At 39.8% G+C, this 20840-nt stretch overlaps 1 protein-coding gene across 1 annotated transcript; it reads right to left on the minus strand.

Annotated features, from left to right (window-relative positions):
* Positions 1-166: 166 nt before the first annotated feature.
* On the minus strand, positions 167-19801 carry ND-B17.2 (NADH dehydrogenase (ubiquinone) B17.2 subunit). The gene is made up of 4 exons (XM_067093556.1): positions 19622-19801; positions 16229-16311; positions 2551-2666; positions 167-400 (listed from the first exon to the last, which is right to left on the minus strand). The coding sequence occupies exons 1-4, from the start codon at positions 19714-19716 to the stop codon at positions 272-274; spliced, it is 423 nt and encodes a 140-aa protein (XP_066949657.1). The 5' UTR covers positions 19717-19801; the 3' UTR covers positions 167-271.
* Between the last annotated feature and the right edge of the window lie 1039 nt (positions 19802-20840).

A 20840-nucleotide genomic window follows, 5' to 3' on the forward strand; every position in this document is an offset into this window, starting at 1 on the left:
GATCAGGTCTGTCACAGTTTTTTTTTTCTAATTACTTTACTAAAATTGTAATGCTGATATGTTTATCAGTGCCAATACAGTCTATTTAAATTATTATGCTGATGTTACTGTGTGTCATCATGTTCACAAATACTTTCTTCACATAGGTATGGATAAAAAGTCTTCATAAAAAGAACTACTGTAATATATTAGAATCATAAAAGTATTCATATTTACAAAGATGACAAATTTTAACTTTTAACATCCAAGAAGTACAGACAGAAATGGTGAATTACTGCTTTTTAGGAGGGACCCAAGCTTCAATTTTTGGCTTTGTAGTAGTGTAAGGGGTGTAGGCATCTTCTGTACCAGTTACATTTTCCTGGAATGGTGCAATCCAAGGATAATTTTTAGGTGGGACCTGCAAAAGAGAAGTAGAAAATTGGACAATAACCAAGAACTGACAGTATGAAACAATGTGCAAAATATAAAAATTAAAATATGTATCTCCCATAAATAAAAAAAAAATTTTCTTTAGTTGCCTAATGTTTGGAAAAGTAGATTAGCAGGTTCTCTCTGGAATGACACACACCAGCATGTACCTCCCTCCTGTAAATTTGAGAGGTCTACTAGAAGGCCACTCCTATTAATAAGAGTGGAGTGTAACCGAAACAAAAAATATAGAAATCGCTGCTTACACAAGAAGTTTTGTAATAGTTTGGTTCATTGACTAACTAGAAAATAATAATAGCTATAAACATTGGATGTTATCTCCCGACAATGACCTGTTTCCTTACGGGTGCTTCCCCATTTCTTGCTATTATTTGTATTGTATTTATGAGAACACCTCTTTCACCTTGCCTTGCAAGTGAAGATCCATTAAGCTGGAAGTGTCACTACACTTCTGACTGAAAATGACTTATCTGCACTCAAAACTGAATGAGATATTCAGATAAGGTAAGTAGCGATAATGTGAGGTCAAGTATTTACCTTTGTGCAATGAATGGCATTATCAACTATGCACCTCTGAATAGATGAATTAAATACACAATGCTAATAACTTCATTAGGTTATGATCCTACACTGAAGTCACCCTGTAGGGGAGTAGTGCTGTCAGTGCACCTCACAGGGTGCACCTTAGGGATTACTAAAGGTTCTTTGCAGCATCCCTTCAGCCCCTAGCTGCAACCCCTTTCATTCCTATTACTGTACCTCCATTCACATCTTTTCCATCTTCCTATCCACCCTCTCCTAACAATTATTACATAGTGTAAGAAGTCAAACACAAAACTATCAAAGGGCAAATAACTGGAGACAGGATATTAAAATTTTTATGTAAACTCTGATGCTACAAAATAGTGATTAAGATCAAAATCAGCACCAATACATTATATTTTACACATCCACATTTCGTGAAACTTGGGATCAGGAGGAATTCTAAACCACATCCATTCCAAACAGACACAAGAAACCAGGTTGTCTCACTAGGATCAAGGCTATTCCTTGATTTGAATGACCAAATCTGACCTTGACCAGTCGCCATAAGCATAAATGCTATAAAAATACATAACAAAAACCTTCCATTCTTTGCAACAAGACAGTATAGTTGAAATGAGACAATTACTTGATTTGACAATCAAGATCAATAAGAAAAGCTACACTTAAAATTATACGGAAAACATTCCAAACTATTGGCAAAACCAAAAACCACCTGAAACAGGTGAACTGCAGTGGCCACATGGGCCATTTATGATAGTCTGACCAATCATTGCCTGAAATACTAGCTCAGAAGTATACTTTACTGCAAAGTTTCCTTTTACAGTCAAAATATAACACCACACCACTTCCTAATTAACCACTAAAAATCTACTAAAAAAGCATTACAAAATGGTCAAAGATGATCAGAACTGTCAACTTTCAGTGTTCATTAGTTTACATTAGTTTATCTATTAATTCCTGCAAAAGTGACTGGTTTCTAAGATTATGTTATCCTGTATTTTAAAAGCCTATATTAAAATGATTTTGATCAATGAACTGCAACCCAATGTTTTGGTAAATAACATAGCCTAGCCTTTAACACTATAGTCTTGATATGCCACTCCCCCCGCCCCACACACACTTACAACCCCCCCATGGGATTTACTTTTTTCACTAGAACTGGATCTACAGGTAGACATTTTAGTAAAGGGATACCTGTACAGGCAGTCCTCACTTATCAGCAGTGTCGGTTATCAACGTTTCGGTGTTACAACGCTTGGCTAACGATGTCGATAACCAGATTTTCAGTGACAGTAAGTAAGCGATTTTTGACATAAATAAATAAACAGTTTATCAGCGTCAGCAAGCGGTCTATGGTTTACTGGTGTCAGCGAGAAGTTTGTCGGCCCTGCTAAGTAGTTAACAGTGCCAATAAGCGGTTTATTGCCTCTTACAACGTCATAAACACCATTTTTTTACCATACTTATCGGTGATTTTCAGTTATTGGTGCTCAGCCAGGAATGGAACTCTACCTTTAACCAGGGACTGCCTGCATTCCTTACATACATAAAAATGAAGAACTCTATACTTACTTTAGTTGGGGGCTGATCAGTTTTATGGTGTAACCAACCAAACCACTCAGCAGAAACAGATGAAGGATCATAATCTACTCCGTACTTAGGATGATACACTACCCAGCGGTTGCGTCCTGATGGAAGAAGATGGTCATATACTAAAAATAAGAATTGCGCAATGTAAATCTATTCATCTAGTGTGTCTTATTTTTAGAGCACAAGAAAAATAATTTATATTTGACCCACTTATTTACTCCAGGCCTTAGCTACAGAGCACTGTTACTTCTTTCGAATGAACACCATATTCTTTGGAAGCTTGGATTTCAGGTCAATGGCTCCTGTGGGCTTCTTCCATATGAATAGGATTCATCTTCTCAATAGTAATAATAATAATAATAATATAAGCTGCCTAAAATATACCAATCTGCATAATACTATCCAAATACTTTAATAACAACTCAAACCTTTTATTGGGCTTGCCAGAAGGATTTGTTTTTTACCTTTATATACCGTGCGGGGCCATATGACCCAATACATTTTTAGAATGATGAAATTTGGCCATTTGGAATCTGGCAAACAACATATCCATGATAAGACTTATAGTTTAAGAGCTAAGGAATGCAAACTTCAATTGGGAACACCCAGTAACCCAACCTAGCACCAAGCATTGTTTGAATGGATGTATGATATTTAGGGCAAAAGCCCAGGCACTGGGACCAAGAAGGCCATTCAGCGCTGTAATGAAGATAAAATAAATTTTGTTAAGGTAAATGAATTTATGAATTAATGAAAAATGATTAATAAATAAAATGAAGTGATATGACCAATAAATAAAGATATGAAGTTTAATGAATGATGTGATATATACATAAAAAATTTAATGTCATTAAAATTCTGTGTGATGTAATTTATCTATTTGGAAAAAAATTAAATATCATTAAAAATTTTTATACACGTCAAAAAAAAGAGATGATAGCGGAAATATCTGCTTCGTCTCCCAAAATATCAGAGAGGGATTTATCCTGGAAATATCTTTCTCTTTGGTTAAAATATCTGGGGCAGACCACCAGAATATGCTCCACTGTTAGTGTCTCGTCACAGTAAGTACACTCTGGAGGGCTGCTTCCTTCTAAAATAAACTGATGGGTTAACGAGTGTGCCCAATCCTTAATCTGTTCGCCTGTCAAGCTGGAATGATGAAGACCACAGCAGTATATTATCTCTAATATTTCTATATTTTTTATTGTTGGCAAGAAAAGGAGAAGTCCACCTTTCTTGCCATTTACTTAAAACATAAGATCTAATAGGACATTTTAGGCCTGTATGAGGCACTTTTCTGAAAGAGGTTTCTGATAAAATACTAGCAGCTTTTGCTTCTTTGTCTGCCATCTCGTTTCCGCAAATCCCCACTCGAGAAGGGACCCAGCAGAAAGAGACTGATTTGCGCCGACAATAGATATGAAAAAGCCACTCCTGAACTTTTTGAATTAATAGATGAAAGCTATTAAATTTTTTAATAGCTTCTAAAGTGCTTTTAGACTCTGAGTATATGACAAAATTAGTCTCTCTACTTTGGAAAACTAAATCTAGGGCAGAGACTACGGCTATTAATTCGACAGTAAATACTGATGCTGAGTCAGGTAATTTAGCTGTGTACACTGTATCACCAAGGATAACAGTGCAACCAACACCACTATCTGACTTTGATCCACCTTTATAGATCTTTGTATAATTAGCACTGGTAACGTCCTGCTCTAAGATTTTTCCCCTAACCTCTTCTTCAGTGCAGTCCTTTTTGTTAAACAATTTCTTACATACTAATCCTTCTGGAATAAGCCATGGAGGATTTACAGGATATTCTACTTCCAGGACTTCCTGGGATTTAAGATGATTATTCTTAACATCCCCATTCAGTCGAATTTGGAATGGTTTAGAAGCTCTTGTACAAGAAAAACTGTGAGTTGGTTTCCTTTAGTATTTGAAAGGAGGGATTTTTGGGAGCACTTTTCATTCTAGACACATATCGCAACCCTAGCTCTTGCCTTCTTAGATCAAGGGGAAAATGATCTGTATCAACGTATATGCTTTCAACAGGCGAAGTTCTAAAAGCCCCTGAGCATATACTCAACCCCATGTTGTGTACAACATCCAGTTCCTTTAGCTTGGTTTTACAAGCTGAGGAATACATTTGACAGCCATAGTCTAGCTTAGATCGACAGAGAGTCATATAGCCTCAGAAGGGATTTCTTATCAGCCCCCAAACTAAACCCAGAAACAACCTTTAGTGTATTCAAAGACTGTTTAACACTAATCTTTAGGGCATTTATGTGGCTGGCCATGTTAATTTATAGTCTATAGTCATCCCCGGAAATTTTATTTCATTTTCACATGGAAGGATAGACCCTTTTAGACCAAGTGTGGTAACCTCTTCCACACGCCGGCACCTGGTAAAGCTTACTGCAACTGTTTTGGAAGAGGAGAATTTAAAACCATTCTCATCAGCCCACTTAGTAACAGAATTAATAGACCTTTGCAAATGTTTACATACAGACAAGGAATCATATCCTGTGCAGTATATTGCAAGGTGATTGACAAAAAGCGAGCATTTCACAGGGGGAGAGATTTTTTCATCCACACTATTTATTGCCACTGAAAAGTGTGTTACAATTAAAGCGCTTTCTTGGTGAACTCCTTCCTCCTGCATAAAAGGTTGGGAGAGAGAGTTTCCCACTCTTACCTTAAAAAATCTGTCTGTTAAAAAGGAATATATAAACCTGATCACTCTTCCACATATGCCCATCTTGTGCAATTGTTTCATGATGCCAATTTTCCAGGTAGTGTCACATGCTTTCTCTAAGTCAAAAAATATGCCGATGGTCTGACACTGCTTGGCGAATCCTTGCTGGATTTGGTTGGTCAGCTTCAGCAAAGGATCAAGGGTGGAAAGTTTTTCCTGAAACCAAATTGAAATGACGATATTAATCCTTTGGTTTCCAGGTGCCAAACTAGTCTAGTATTTATCATTTTCTCCATCAGCTTACACACACAGCTGGTAAGAGCTATTGGTCTATAGCTGGTGGCTTGGGAAGCATCTTTATTAGGCTTTTTTTAATAGGAACAATTATGGATATTTTCCAGTCCTTGGGTAGAATTCCTCTTTCCCATATTTTGTTTATAATCTTGAGTAAATATTTTTTTGGCCTCATCTGGGAGATGTTTCAGCATTTCATATATATTGTATCCTCAACTGTAGCTGTGGATTCACTCGAGCAGAGTGCCTCACGAAATTCTCTTAGGGAAAATTTGTAGTTGTATGGTTCAGATTTTCCTGAATCAAATTTCAGTCATTTCAGAACTCCTAATTCTTTGAAATTCTGGAGAATAATTGTTAAGGCTCTTAACTTCAGAAAAGTGCTTTCCTAGCTCATTGGCAACTTCAGTGGGCTCTGTGATTAGAGTGTCATTTATTTTTAATGAGGGTAATGGTGATGCAACAGATTTTCCACTCAGTTTCCTTATTTTGTGCCACACCACTCTTAGTTGGGTCTTGGTGTTTATTCCATCAATATAGTAGAGGCAACATTCTCTTTTGGCTTTCTTATAAAAGCGCTGCTGCTTGGCTAAAGCACGTTTGTAGATTAATTTGGACTGAGGGGAGCCACTAGTTTTGTAACGTCTGTAGCACTTCCTAGTCACTTTCCTCCGAATACCACGTCTTATTCCACCAGGGAACTCCAGGTCTACAAGGTTTGCCTTTTGTTTTTGGAATCGAGCCTTCAGCACTCTTCAAAGTAGATTCAATAAAGTAATCATAGGCATCTAGATGAGAATAAAAGGACTCAAACTCCCTATCTAGATTGACACCCTTACTCAATTTATCCCAATCTGTGTCCTCTACCTTCCATTTAGGTAAAGCTTCAGATGGGGCATTTACAGCATATTTCAAATGGATCTGGTAGTGATCACTTCCATTTAAATCTTCATTAACAGACCAATTAAAATTAAGGTGGATACTTGTTGAAGAAATACTAAGGTCCAGTGCAGAGAAATGATCATCATGAATGTTGTGGAAAGTCATTTACCCATTATTATATAGGGTAACATCATTCCTGTCAATAAGGTCTTTGATTAATTTTCCTTTACTGTCTAAAAACCGACTTCCCCAAAGGGAGTTGTGGGCATTAAAATCACCTACTGTGCTTTTCAGGGCTGTGTCTAATAGATTTTCATTAATAAAATCTTTACAAAGCATCAGATAGGATCGTATTTTGGAACTAGCTATTTGAAGCCACAGCCTAATTGGCAAAAATATGCAGTGATGTCTAATATTGATAATTAAGGAACTTATCAGAGCAAATTAAAGAAATTTAAAGGGAAACTTAGCTAAATCTAGCAGGCTCGTAGATGGAGGCTAGTAAAACATCATTACTCACTGATACTTTGGTACGACGTACTTTACTGGACACCCCGCCCATACACTTTATGAAGACTCAAATGTTAGTAGTAGTAATAACAGTAGTATAATGGAATTCTTATATTGTTTCACACACTCAAACACCTACCCTACAGTACATTCATTCTCTCTCTCTCTATCTCTAGTCATGTCCCTAAGTAGAGTACAATGAGGGAATGGGCATCATATGAGAATATTAACTGTGTAACACAGTTCCATGGGACAATTCACATTTCATTTAACTTGAAATATGCACCAAGTTTTACACAGTCTTTGTGAAAACCATTGTTACCCTGGAGTTTCTGTTGCTTCATATTGTCTCTTAACAAAAGTTCCGGTTCATGTGTACCTGCTCAGTCCTGCTAAATGAATGTAACATAACACTAGTGTTCTAACCTTAACTTCCTTAAAGCATGATCAATCCCATAATAAATCCACAGTGCTTGGTATAGCAAACTACTCCCCATTCATTTTTTTGTGTGTTCCTCTGTGTCAGTTTTGTTGTTTCTATACACTTGATGAATTTACTTGAAACTGATACTAAAGTTTGTTGTAGGGTTGTTGAGTGGTTATCAGTGAGTCTATGAATTCCCGGTTTTATCTATTTACTTATTTTTTTTTTATGGATTTTTAGTTACTCATTCTTTCAATTTTCAGTTACTTTGATTACTTCATTGACATCGTTTATTATATATATATTTCATTTAATCATAATTACACTGTAGTGCCAAATGATACTTGTAACTAATAGTCCAAGCGCTTGGGCTATGCCCTAAATTTTATAATCCACCAATCCATTGATTATACTGAACTTTATTGAAATTGATGGAGATATGAAATAAAAAAAAACATATATTGTAACAAAATTATGTAAAAGGATATGCTGTTGTTGTTTAAGATTAAGCCAGCCATGTGTGAATCAGGGTCTTGCGCTTTGAGCAGACCATAAGTGAAGAACTTTCGATGGAAATAGAGAAAATAAAATTTCTATAATTATTGCATATCCTACTCAAGGTATTGCTTATTGTACAAGACGGTAAAATATTTGTGTTCTATGATAATTATCATACTACTGGGAATCCTGCTATTATGTCTGATGTCATATTTTACATTGCAACTAGCCTCTCTCTCAGTGCTTACTAAATTTAGCTTATTTTCCCTTTAAATTCCTTTGATTTACTCTGATAAGTGCCTTAACTATCAACATTAGACATCACTGCATATTTTTGCAATTAGGCTGTGGTTTCAAATAGCTATTTCCAAAATACGATCCATATCCGATTCTTTGTAAAGATTTTATTGACAAAAATCTATTAGGCACGGCCCTGAAATGTACCGTAGGAGAAGTAAAGGGGCTGGAAGTTGGTTAATTAAGGACTGAAAATCTCCAGTGTTAAAAGCAAGGTCTGGTGGAAGGCATAAGGAGCAGATTGTTATCCTCTTTTCCAAAATAACTGAAATAGCAACAGCTTGGACAGTTGTACCCATCTGAAGTTTTTATTGTAAAGCTTTCATTGTTTGGAGAAGTATTTCTTGTGTGCTTCTTGGTAATTGTAATTGTAGCTTTGTTATTATTTTTGTTTGTGGCTGTGATGATTGATGGCTCTGAACTAGCTCTGTCTAATTGGGATTGTTCCTTTAGCTTATTTTTGTTTCAAGTACAGTAAACCCACCGTATTCACATTCTCACGATTCGCGGACTCACGTATTCACGGATTTCCCTGTGGAACACACCTACCCATTATTTGCGGAAAATTCGCCCATTTGCAACATTTTTTACTGAGAAATATTCACTAATTACTGTATTTTCATATCATTTTCACGACTAAATGCACTTTTTGCGATAAAACTATTAAAATACTCGGGTATAAGCATTTTTAGAGGGTTTTTCTTATTCTAAGTGTTTTTAGAGGGGTTTTAAGTATTCCCGGATTTTAGCTATTCGCGGGGGGGTTGCGGTACTCATCCTCCGCGAATACAGGGGGTTTACTGTATTTTTAGAACATCTTCCTGAATTATTAGTTGATTTTGGCACACTTATTCTTGGAGATGAATCGGCAGCTATCGCAGAAGTGGCAATTGTATCGACTTTGGAAGATAAATTTTCTGTGCTTTTGGAAGTACAATTTTTGGTATTGGACTCCGAGGCACTTGCTAATGAAAGTTTCTGACCAGTTTGGAGATTTTCAATATTATTTACAGCCCAAGGAATAGCAGGCCTGTGATATCTAATATCAGATGCAGTTATTGGTGGCCTTACATTGCTAGAATTTTTCATAAGTTTTATTACAGAAGCATAGGTAGAGTTGGCACTTTTGTTTGGCACCATTACCGTGCGCTTTGCTTCGCTAATGCTGACATGTTCGTTATCAGCCACTGCCAACACTTCTTGTTCAAATCTATCTCTGGGGCAAGCCTTAGAATTTAGAGAGTGACCATCCTTACATAGGAAACAGTATTGGGCTGCTTCGTACTCACCAAATTATCGTGCTCTGCAGAGCACACACAGCATCTTTTATTGTTATCGCAAGAGTTTTGAATTTGGCCATATTCAAAGCATTTGCGAAACTGTTTGGGATTCCTTTTATATTTTTTAACCTGCATCCTCTCATGGCTAACAATGATGGTATCAGGTAGGTAATTGGAGGAGAAGGTTAAAAGGATAGCTGTATCCCCACCCAATTTCTTTACAAGAGATACACAAGGAGGACATCGATGGAGAATTTCCTCCTCTTTAAAAATATTCAAGTCTTTTGAGTAAACTACCCCTTTCAGTGTGTTAAAGAATCTGTGAGATGAAATACATTCAATATTTCCACTTCCAGGAGGTTTAAAATTTGATAGCAGAACTGCTTGAGTCTCATTACCAGCTTTTATTAGGTTCTTTCCATAGAGTTTTAAATTTCCAATGGGAATGGAACCAACCTTACTCTCAATACATTCAGCAGCTTTTATTAAATTTTTCCCTCCCTCCCTCCTTGTAGATAGCAACATGCCATAAAGGGGGAGGAAGAGCTCTGGTACATGGGGATGTTCCATGTTCTTCAGTCTTAGACCAGTTTGACTCCTCCCAGGCTTAGGGGAGTATACCACTGACCTTTGCCTGGGAGAATCGGCGGGATGGGCAGCCACCTCCTCCTCCAACACTTCACTTGCACTAGCACTACCAAGTGCTCCACTGTCACTACACTAGCATTCGGAAGCAAGAGAGCCAGGTAAAAGAGAGGGTTGCACAGATGGAGAACTGGGAGCAGGATTCACAGAAATCACAGGAACGTCAACATCGACATTAACATTATCATTATCATTAGAAATAGGAGATTCCTGGCTAAGCTAAAGACTTACTAATTCGTCTAGCGGTCGCATTCCTCTTCTTATTTAAATGTGATCTCAAAGTCTTCCACTTTTTACTATCCCAGTCAAAGCATTCGTTACATCTTAAATCCACTGAACAAACCTGTCCCTTACAGTCTGTGCAGATTGTATGCAAATCGTAAGATTCTTTAGTCAAGCAAGTATTGCAGCCTTTGCTGCAACTAAACCTAGTCCAACTTGAGTCTGATATTCCAGAAACAAGTCAACTAAAGCTACAATCGGGAAATAAAAGTCTTAATTCAATTAATAATGTCCCCAAAATAATGTTCAAACAGAACTTAAATCTACCTAAATATGCTGTAAGGCTACCAAAGCAAGGATACTTCACCAAATGATGAAATGACAATCGGAAAATAACGAATTCCAAAATCAAAGCTGCTGCTAATAACTGGTGTATAGCTATCACATGGCATAAACAAATTGAAGATCTTTTGCTAGTTGTTCCTCTCTTTCCCTGAAAGTGAGCAGGGTCTAGCCACCTACCCAAAACATTATAATAATTCATAACTAATTTATCTTGATATTTTAAGTAAGGACAATCTCTCTCTCTCTCTCTCTCGTACTTAGTGCTCACACATTTTTACAACTTATTATTTCTTTGTACTTCTTTACCTGTACAGTAGATAGTTTAAATTATCTAATTTTACCTGTACCATCTATGAACTGTAGATGGTACAGGTACTGTTTACTTTGAGAAGAAAAATTAAGAAAGCAGTCACTGGTAGATAATTATTAATCATGTTTTCTTGAACCAAATAAACCAACTACGATATATTTGCACATAACATTATCAAACTAACTTTATTCAAACAGGAAAAATGACATTGTTATAATAAAATAAAGTTTTATATATCTTTACCAAGTAATTACATAGATATAGTCTCCACTTAACAGCAGCTTACATTCAAAATTTCACAGGTAACGCTTCAGTACAGTTTGTGTAGGTGATCAGCCTGTCCCACTAATGGAATATTGGAACGACCTAGCAAACAATTCTCATTCATTTTATGCCTTATGTCCATCACAGGGGAGGAGGGTGGGCTCCGATCCTGTACAGTAATTACTTGGTAAGTATATATAAAACTTTATTTTGTCATAAAAATGTCATTTTTATATAAGTAACTTACCAAGTAATTACATAGCTGAATCCAACACTGACAGGAGGTGGGATACATGGACATAGTATTCTACTCCAAAAACATTAAGTCATGTAATGAATCTGAAATAGAAAAGTTGCTAGCATTGAATACAAAACTTGTTGTTCCTTATTAGATAAGAGAGCCTGCAATATAAAACGGCAACTGGTTGACACTCAACTTAACCTGTAGTGGCGTGGCGGTAGAGCTAAGGGTCGCCTCTACTTAAGTGGGGGCTTCGTAGCGAAGGAGTACTCCGCTGCTTACCAAAGCATCAGTAGAAGTTATGCAGCTAAGGAGTTAGCCAATAGCTAGCAAAACTTTAATAGATGCCCTTGCCCTGGGCGCAGTACCAACGTAAAAACAACCAGATACACTGTCACCTACACTGAAATAACACCACAACCCATCCACTGAGAGTGGATGGGTCCTGGCTCCTAAAAAACTCTGTACCTCACCAGACGGTGAAGCGAGAGTAGGAGACAATCTCATGCTTCCTCCTGCCATACCATGCCAGTCACTATCCTGTGGTACTGCAGAATTTACACACTACTTAGCTGGCGCCAGTCAGGAGTTGGTGCCAGGCAAGCTGTGGAAGCTCGCAGATTGGTATAAATATCACTGGTGCCAGACTGTAGCTGGCACCAAGCAAGCTGGGCACTAGCTGAGCTGTTGGGAGATCACGAAAGCCTTGAGCTCTAAAGTTGGCACCAGACTGAAGCTGGTGCCAGGCAAGCTGAGCACCAGGGAGCCTGAAGCTCTGGGGGTTCTATAGCTGGCGCCAGGTGAGCTGGCTGCCAGGCAAGCTAGCAGCTCAAGGCTCTGGAAGCTCTAAAGCTGGTGACAGACTGCACCTGGCCCCAGAAGAGCTGGGTGCCAGCAGAGCTAGAAGTTGTTTTACTTCTTTAGATGGTGAGATGTGAAGGACGATTATACTTCCACTAGGTTGATGCAGAATGGAAGTAATGGCCATGTGTGCCTGTGAGATGTGAGGGAAGATATACTTCCAGTAGGCTGATGCTAAATGGAAGTAAGGGACATATGTGCCTGAAAGCTGAAAGCTAAAGACGTAGAGGCTGCTCAGATAACCTTAACTTTCACTAAAAGAAGGCAAAGTTGTTGTTCTGAATCTGAGTGTTTCAGAAATTCTCTTAAGGATCAAGGACAATGCGATCTTAATCCAAGGGAGAGGGGTTCTTGACCAAACATCAAAGGACAAGAAAGCTCTCTACATTATCAAGTCCTGTTCAGGTAAATACCTAAAAAAACTCCAATTGGACAGAGAGTTAATTCTTTTCCTCGGAGTTGGTGAGTGCTCCTGGGTGCTTGGAGCATGTACTGGCGCCAAGTTGCAGCTGGTGTCAGGCGAGCTGGACACCAAGCGAGTTAGGAATTCAGGACCTAGTCGGAGCTCCTGGAGGCCAAGCACGTCCATTAAGCTCTAAGGGAGAAAGAACGGATCCAGTCTTGGATGGATCCTCGTTCTTGGCTAAAATCAAAGGAAAAAACAAGGATAATACACTCTTGCCTCCTAGCTGGGTGTGAAAAAGGCTTGCAAGGTCTTTGAGAAGATGAATAACCCAGGTCTCTGTTCTTAACCAGATATAAGCATAGATCGGTACCTCTTCAAAGAAAGCGAGAGAACCTAGATCTTCTCAGAAACAAGAGGTAATCTGTAGCAGGGTCAGAGGTGTCTAAAAAGAAGAGACAAAGAGTCTGAAACACCAACTTGGAAGACGACCACTCAGTCTGGGAGACGGAGGAAGAGGGTGACTTCTGAATCTTGTAATAGCCTCTGCAACACGTCTTGAAGACTCTTCAAAAGACAATCCTATGGAAAGCCCAGCGCCTGCCTGGGCAAGAGCGGACCCCCGTGGTAGTATCTGAACCTAGGGTGTTTGAGAAGACAGTTTTGATGCTGGACACTAGACTTTCGGTGGACAGTGTAACAGGCCCAACATATTACTAAGCTGGTGCTGAATAGTCTCGAACGAAGCAAAGGAGTGGACAAAACCAACATAGAAAAGTGAAGTGGTAGCGTCCATAGTCCCGACCAAGTGTGGTGTCAGATAACTGATAGCTGGCTCGAAACGTACAGGATGAGGAGTGGACATAGGACACAGGTGGCCGCGCAAACATGAGCTCGGACACTGGGTACTCGGGAGTTCGGAGCTTGGAGCTCGGACGCTCAGAACCTGGGAGCTCGGAACACGGGCGCTTGGAACTTGGAACTCGGAACTCAGAACTCGTGAGTTCGGAACTTGGCCGCTTGGAACTAAGGAGCTCGGAACTCGGAATTTGGGCGCTCAGAAGTTGGAAGCTTGGAACTCGGGAGTTCAGAACTTGGAAGCTCGGAACTCGGGAGCTCAGAACTTGGAATTTGGGCGCTCAGAAGTTGGGAGCTCGGAATTAGGAAGCTCAGAACTCGGAACTAGGTAGCTTGGAACTTGGGTGCTCAGAACTTGGACACTTGAAACTTGGCAGCTAGGAACTTGGGCACTCGGAACTGGATGCCTTCTGACTGTCCAGATTCGGAGGGCAATGACGACAACCACTGACACAATAAAACTGGGAATATATCTTTAAAATGGCTGAGATAAATCCGAAAAAACGCCATTGGCGTCACTAGTCTACACTTTGGTCCATAACTAACCACACTGGGATCCTGAAAGTGTCAATGGAGCCTCTTGTCCACACTGGAATCCTAATCTTGTTCACACTTGGATCCGTAAACCGCAAAAAACATCATCGGCGCCACTACGGCCAAGGTAAGCACATCTTCATGGACGCCTTTTCAATGGCTGTCCGTCAAGACTTGCGGACAACTGGCTCAACTGAGGGGTAACTATCCTGAGGCAAAACCCCTTCGGACTCACATGTACCGCAGTATGCCTCCTCCCAGGTTTGCAGGGGAGTTTGACAGGGACTGGGTTTATGAAATCTGAAAGGGCCGGATAGTTACCTTCTCCACTATACATCCAACAAGACACCTTTCCAGTGGCTGTCTGCCAATACCTGGGACCGCAAAAGGCTCGACCGAGGGGGCAACAACCCGTGTGAAACCCCGACCTCCCTTGGACTTCCAGTTTGCCTCCTCCCAGGTTTGCAAGGGGAGTTTGACAGGGACCTTCTGTCTAGGAGCATCAGGGGATGAGTAGTCACCTCTCCACTGCACTCCACTTCACTATAACAAGGTTAACATCTGTTAGCCAAGACACAAGACTGGGAAAGGTATAGAAAGGGAAGCAAGGGAGCCAGGCTTGGGAGCATGTGGTAAGACAGCTAGTAGGAGAGAATTGGCACTACGGCACTAGCGTTGGTGCCGAGCGCATGAGAGAGGGTGCTGGGGACGAAGATGGTGCCCAAGATCGGTGCCAGTAAGGTTCGCAGCATGAGCTGGTTTTCAGCCGTCAAGAACGTCAACTCATAGCCGCCAACAAAAACTCCCAATTCTCTCCTTACTTTCTGCCCAGCACTTTGAGTTCTGCAAAGGAAGGTGTGACAGTTATGTCAAAAATTTATTTACTGGAGGCTTCCAGGAAGCATAGGTCCAGTAAATAATTCATAACTGCAAGAGTTACAGACTTAATGAAATGGCAAAATACCCAAGAACTACTTTCAAGGCAATTATCAGTGGCCTGCCTGAAGCATATGGCCGATAAATCATAAATTGCCAAAATTATGGGCTAACGAAAAATGTCGTAACATCTGAATATTAATTTAAAACAAAAGCATTATTGGCATCTTGCCAGTAGCCTAAGGTCGGTAAACAGTTCATGAATTGCAAAAGTTAATGCCTAATGAAAAAGCGTAACATACACCGATTGCTTTATAATGGAATGCCATAACATCCAAGAATTACTTTTAAGGCAAAACTATTACCTACAGCTCGCTAATATATTAAGGCCATGAAACAATTCATAAAATGCAAAGGTTATGGCCTAATGAAAGGCCTAACATACACCAATTGTTTTATAATAGTGTCTAGGCCAATTACTTTGTAATGGAGTGTCATAACACTCGAGAATTACTTTTAAAAACAAAACTAATATCGGCGGCTCACTAGTTGTTTATAGCAGGAAAACAATTCATAAATTGCCAAAGTTATGGCCTAATGAAAATGCGTAGCATACAATTTACTTTTATAATGGAATGTCATAACATCTGAGAATTACTTTTAATGCAAAACTATTATCAACGCCGCCAGAAGCCTAACCGATAAACAAACCATCAATGCAAATGGCATCGTTTACCAGTGGCTCAATGATGACTGAACCAATGTAAAACAAGAAAAAATTCATCCTGAATGATTCCAGCTTGAAGGCTACAATATACGCATTCCGATGACCGATTTAAAGAATCCTCCATCAGAATCTGGTAAAATAACCGGAAAATAATGAAAATGCTACCGCCAGACCAGGCAGGAAACAAATGAGAATTGTTTGCCAGGTCGTTCCAATATTCCATTAGTGGGACAGGCTGATCACCTACTCAAGCTATACTGAAGCGCTACCCGCAAAATTTTGAATCTAAGCTGCTGTTAAGTGGAAACTATGGCTATGTAATCACTAGGGAAGTTACTTATATAAAACTACTATTTTCTCAAATGTATCACATATAGTTGTACAAAACCTTTTAAGTAAATCTACCCAAAAGACAGTTCATGATCATTGAACTGAAGCTTGACTTTAATGATAGAGAGGAAGCCAAATGTCTCACATGTTACACTTACCAAGCATTAACTTGTCGTCTTCATAGTATTTGTTACCATTTACATCTTCCCCAACAAGGGTGCCAACCTTCAGAGTATCAATTCTGAAAACACAATATCATCTTAATTATACAGGTATTAGATCTTAAAAAGATAATTACCATTATTGTAATTGTAATATTTATAGTACAATTTTCCTGATAACATCATTCCTCATAAGAAAATTATGACATTTTGAAAAATTGAAAGAGGCAGAAAAATCTAACACTCTTTGAATGACCACAGAGGTTGAAGTATGGCTATCTACTCTGCAAGTAATAGCTCTCATTAGTAATGAAGGTTAGACATAATCCTGAGCATGCAAACCAGAGCCTTCTACATCTATGAAGAAGTATTCCTTGGGACAAGCCCAGTCGTGGAAACTTGGTTACAGGGTAGTTTAATCGGTTAGTAATTTATTACTATGAGAATAAAAACACTCCTTTCGGGGAAGTCGCCTCTGTCCACTGACTGGAAGTTGAAAACCCAATAGGAAATTCATGAGCTTTGTCACAAAGTGACCATAGGGGAGTGATGACTCCTGTAACCTCCTACTCAATTTGGCATCGGAAAGACAATCCTCTATGTCAACACAGTAGATGGTCCACCTTACCCTTAATGGGAAACTGGGCTACAGGGAACCTTCCTTTAATACTGTATTACCATGAGCTAGCAGAATGGAAAAAATTAAGTTTCATATACTGTATGCTTACCATGTAATTACATATATAGCTAACATTTCTATTAGTGCAGCAGCCTTCTAAAAATTCGTGGTAGCGTTTCTATTGGTTTTGTGTAGGTGACAAGCCCCGCCCGCTACCGGAGCACCCAGGGAAACAACCTGGCAGGTAAAGTCAATTTTGTTTTTGCCTTTATGTCCATAAGAGGGGAGGAGGGCGGGCTCCAATTCTTTAATTACTTGGTAAGGTTATATGAAACTTAATTTTATTATGAATATGTCATTTTCATATAAGTAACTTACCAAGTAATTACATAGCTGAATCCCACATTGAATGAAGGTAGAATACATGGGCATATTCTACTCCAAAACATTAAAGAATGGTGATGACTTTGAAATAGAAAATTTTGCCAGCATTGCTACAATTGCTTGTTGTTTCCTTACCTGGTAGGAGAGCTACTGCAGGTGAATACTGCCTCTGGTTGGTGCTCATCTTAATCTGTAGTGGCGTGCCGGTTGAGTCATGGGCTGCCTTTACTTAAGTGGGAGCTTTGCAGCAAAGGATAGGCCTGATGGCTAGCAAAGCACATGAACGTGCCCTTGCCCTGGGAGCAGTACCAAATTTAAAAACAACCAGACAATGCTGTCACCTACTCTGAAAACACCACAACCCATCCACTAAGACTGGAGGGTACTCCAAATACACTGTACTGCCAGGCTCCACAAAAACTCGAAAACTCTACACCAAGGCAAAAGGATAGTATGAGAAAAATCACAATTTTTTAAAGTAAATTGTATTTTTCATAGCTATATAAACCTGAGGTCAGTTTACATTAGGAATTACTCTCAGGGAAGCTGGAAACGGCCGTTGAACTTTTGAACAAGGTGGTTAGTCAGTTAACTACCGTCTGGGAGGTGGGAGTACCGCCTGCCCGGATGTTAACATTCCAATTTGCCTTTCGGCCCACTGTCTGATTGAGGGGTGGCATGAGGTGGGCATGAAATGTAATGTAAAGGACCTCAGGTTTGTATAGTTAGGAAAAATACAATTTACTTTCAAAAATTGTGATTTGTTCTGACACGATATAGAAACCATCGGTTTTTTATATTAGGAAGATCCACTGGTTGGAGGGAGGAATCTGAGTGAGTCTCTATTAAGTGACCGAAGTTCGCCACACCTTGTCTTCCCTTCCTGGTCGATGGAGCGAAGTGGGGAAAACTGCCTCTGACAAAATGATCAGGTTGTAAGAAAAGCGAGATTAACAGTCAGACTTCTGGGTCCCTTTGCATGAAAGAGAAAACGTCAGTTCATGCAAGGTAGTCTAGGATAAACTTAAAATTGGTGACATTAAGGCAATCACAAGCATTGGGTTTGTTTTACTGTCATGGGCTCCTTCCCCACCCTTGCAAGGGGAAGGAGTGGGGTTGCTTCTATAATCCTGAACAGAAATAGAAAGGAAGCTCTACTTGCGTGCTTACCTGCATCGACCACCAGATCCAGCATGTAATGGCACGTCCGCTCCCTGCCCGTAGAAAGAGAGTCGAGATGAGGAGAAGGAAGAGAGGCCAGTCACTCCACATTCATTCCCCCAATCACAACCGTACATCTTAGGTGAGACGCAACCTGTCCTGTTAGAGGTGCCGGGTAAGCTACGCAACTTGTTGAGCAGCTACCATGGGAACAAAGGAAAAAGTGTCCAAGGACTTATGTGCAACATCCCGAAGGTAGAAGAAAGTAAAGGTGGTCTGTTGGGACCACACACCCGCCTTCAAAACCTGTGGGACCGACAGGTTCTTCCGGAATGCGAGGGACGGACCAATGCTGCTGACTTCGTGAGCTCTCGGGCGAAGCATACTGGTGTCATAATCTCCAGCAGTAGAATACACTCTCCTTTTGTCTCACGAAGCCAGAAAGAGATTGTGTTCTTGGACACTTCTTTCTTGGTTGAGCCAAAACTAACGAAGAGTCGTCGACACTCAGGCCGCAGCACTGTAACAGGACGCAGTAGCATCTCGTCTGGATCAATACCAACAAAGCACCTTCTGCCCGCGCTACAATAACTCCGCCAAGGTAAGTAGTTCCACGACCCAGCGACCCCACACTTTCTGGGGGGTTCGCCCCCCCGACCAGGTTAGGGCATGCTGCCCATGTTAGGTAAGGCTGGTTACATCTGATTAGGTCAGGACCTGGCACTATAGGAAAAGTTTGTCTTGTTTGTATTCGTCCGCCAGTTTCCTAGTCGGAACCTACACCACAGCCTTGGCCACCTAAACTGTAGGCGCTCCAAGTCCTGTAGGGAGGGGATCGTGGAAGACTCGAACCGAGCGTCAGGGACCGAACAGTTCTGAGTCTTCGCTACGATTTCCGGGGCAAAACCGAGCGTAACTGATCCCTATCCCCTCGAGTGTTTAATATCAGGCGAGTCCGCGAAGTTTGCCAACTCTCTTCGCCGATGCCAGGGCCAGCAAGAAGACGGTCTTGAGGGTCAGATCCCTGTCTGACGACTCTCGTAAAGGCTCGTACGGTGCACGACCCAGGGTCCTTAGAATGAGAGTCACATCCCAAGCAGGGGGCCTGATATCCCTGGGTGGCCAAGACCTCTCGAAGCTTCTCATCAGTAGGGCCATTAAATGTATTTACAAAGTACAGCCATTCACACCTAAAAAATTAAATACCAAGAGTTAAAGCTATTTACCTGTATAACTTGTACAAAGACGCACCGATACCTCCGTTTGCTTTTATTATATTTATCGCCTTGACAATTTTGTCCAAGCCTAAATAGCCAGCCATTTTACCGTTGAGTTGTTGTACTAAACAACAATCAGCTGGAGCCGACGGTGTAGTAGTTCTTGACGGAGGAGTCGTTCATTTGAAACAAATCGCAAGTTGGTTATTCTGACGGGTTCTTTGATTAAATTTGTGATTTTTAGAGATAAATAAGCATATTAATGTTATTTTAATAACACTTAAAATATCTTAGAGTGTAAACTTATATTTTGAGTCAATCGACAAAAAAAGATTAATAACTTTCTTTTGTAGGCCTTTCACAAGCCATCATGACTTACAAGATGCCTTTCTGGGAGGCCCGAGAAAAGTTCTTTGCCCACAATACATTTGGCCATTTTTTGTTACACAATGCCGTATCATTCAAATAAATAACACTGCTTTCTTTTCACAACAGAAAAATGCTATCTAAATTATGGAAAACGCATTTTAACCTGGTCGATGTGATCTTAAATGTAACTTCAAATTCTTTGATGGGAAATTGTTGCTTGTAATTTTTGACAAATGGTTGCCTGCCGAAAAAATTAAGTTATCATATTGTAAAAGATACAAATGGCTATAGAGTCTCAAAAATCGCAAATCCGTCTGTTCACCTTCATTATCCATAGCAAATTCTCACTTGGTCTGTCAGGATGATTTTGTGTTGCCAAATGTTTTCTTGAATAACTTATATTTCAGCCATAACTGGATGTTTACTTACATTCTTCGTGGGACACGCAAATTTATTTGTCGTATACACACTTATACAGAGACATTAGAAAAATCATGCAATTGTTTTTTTATAGTGAGTGGTGGTGGCAGTCAGACGTGGCTACTTTTCGTTCCTGCATTTATGTTCGTTCCGAAGCTATACGGTAACTTCTTAATGGTTAAGGCTAACGTAATATGATTTAATTCTGTCCTACGGCTGAGCGTTTGCTGTTTGTGCCATGCGAGTCGGAGGAGGGACAGTGTATGAGTACGATTTACGTTTTGCAGTACAAGGGTACACAAGAATTATGTTGGTCTTGGTAGAGTGAAAAGTTAAAACCTACAAAAGGTACACTGGATTCCAGATGGGTATGCTGAGAGAGCATTTGAAAATAAATCTGAAACTTGGAAAAGATAAATTAGGAATGATATATTTCTCT

The sequence above is a fragment of the Macrobrachium rosenbergii genome, chromosome 4 (genome assembly GCF_040412425.1).
Source record: "Macrobrachium rosenbergii isolate ZJJX-2024 chromosome 4, ASM4041242v1, whole genome shotgun sequence".
Lineage (NCBI taxonomy): Eukaryota > Metazoa > Arthropoda > Malacostraca > Decapoda > Palaemonidae > Macrobrachium > Macrobrachium rosenbergii.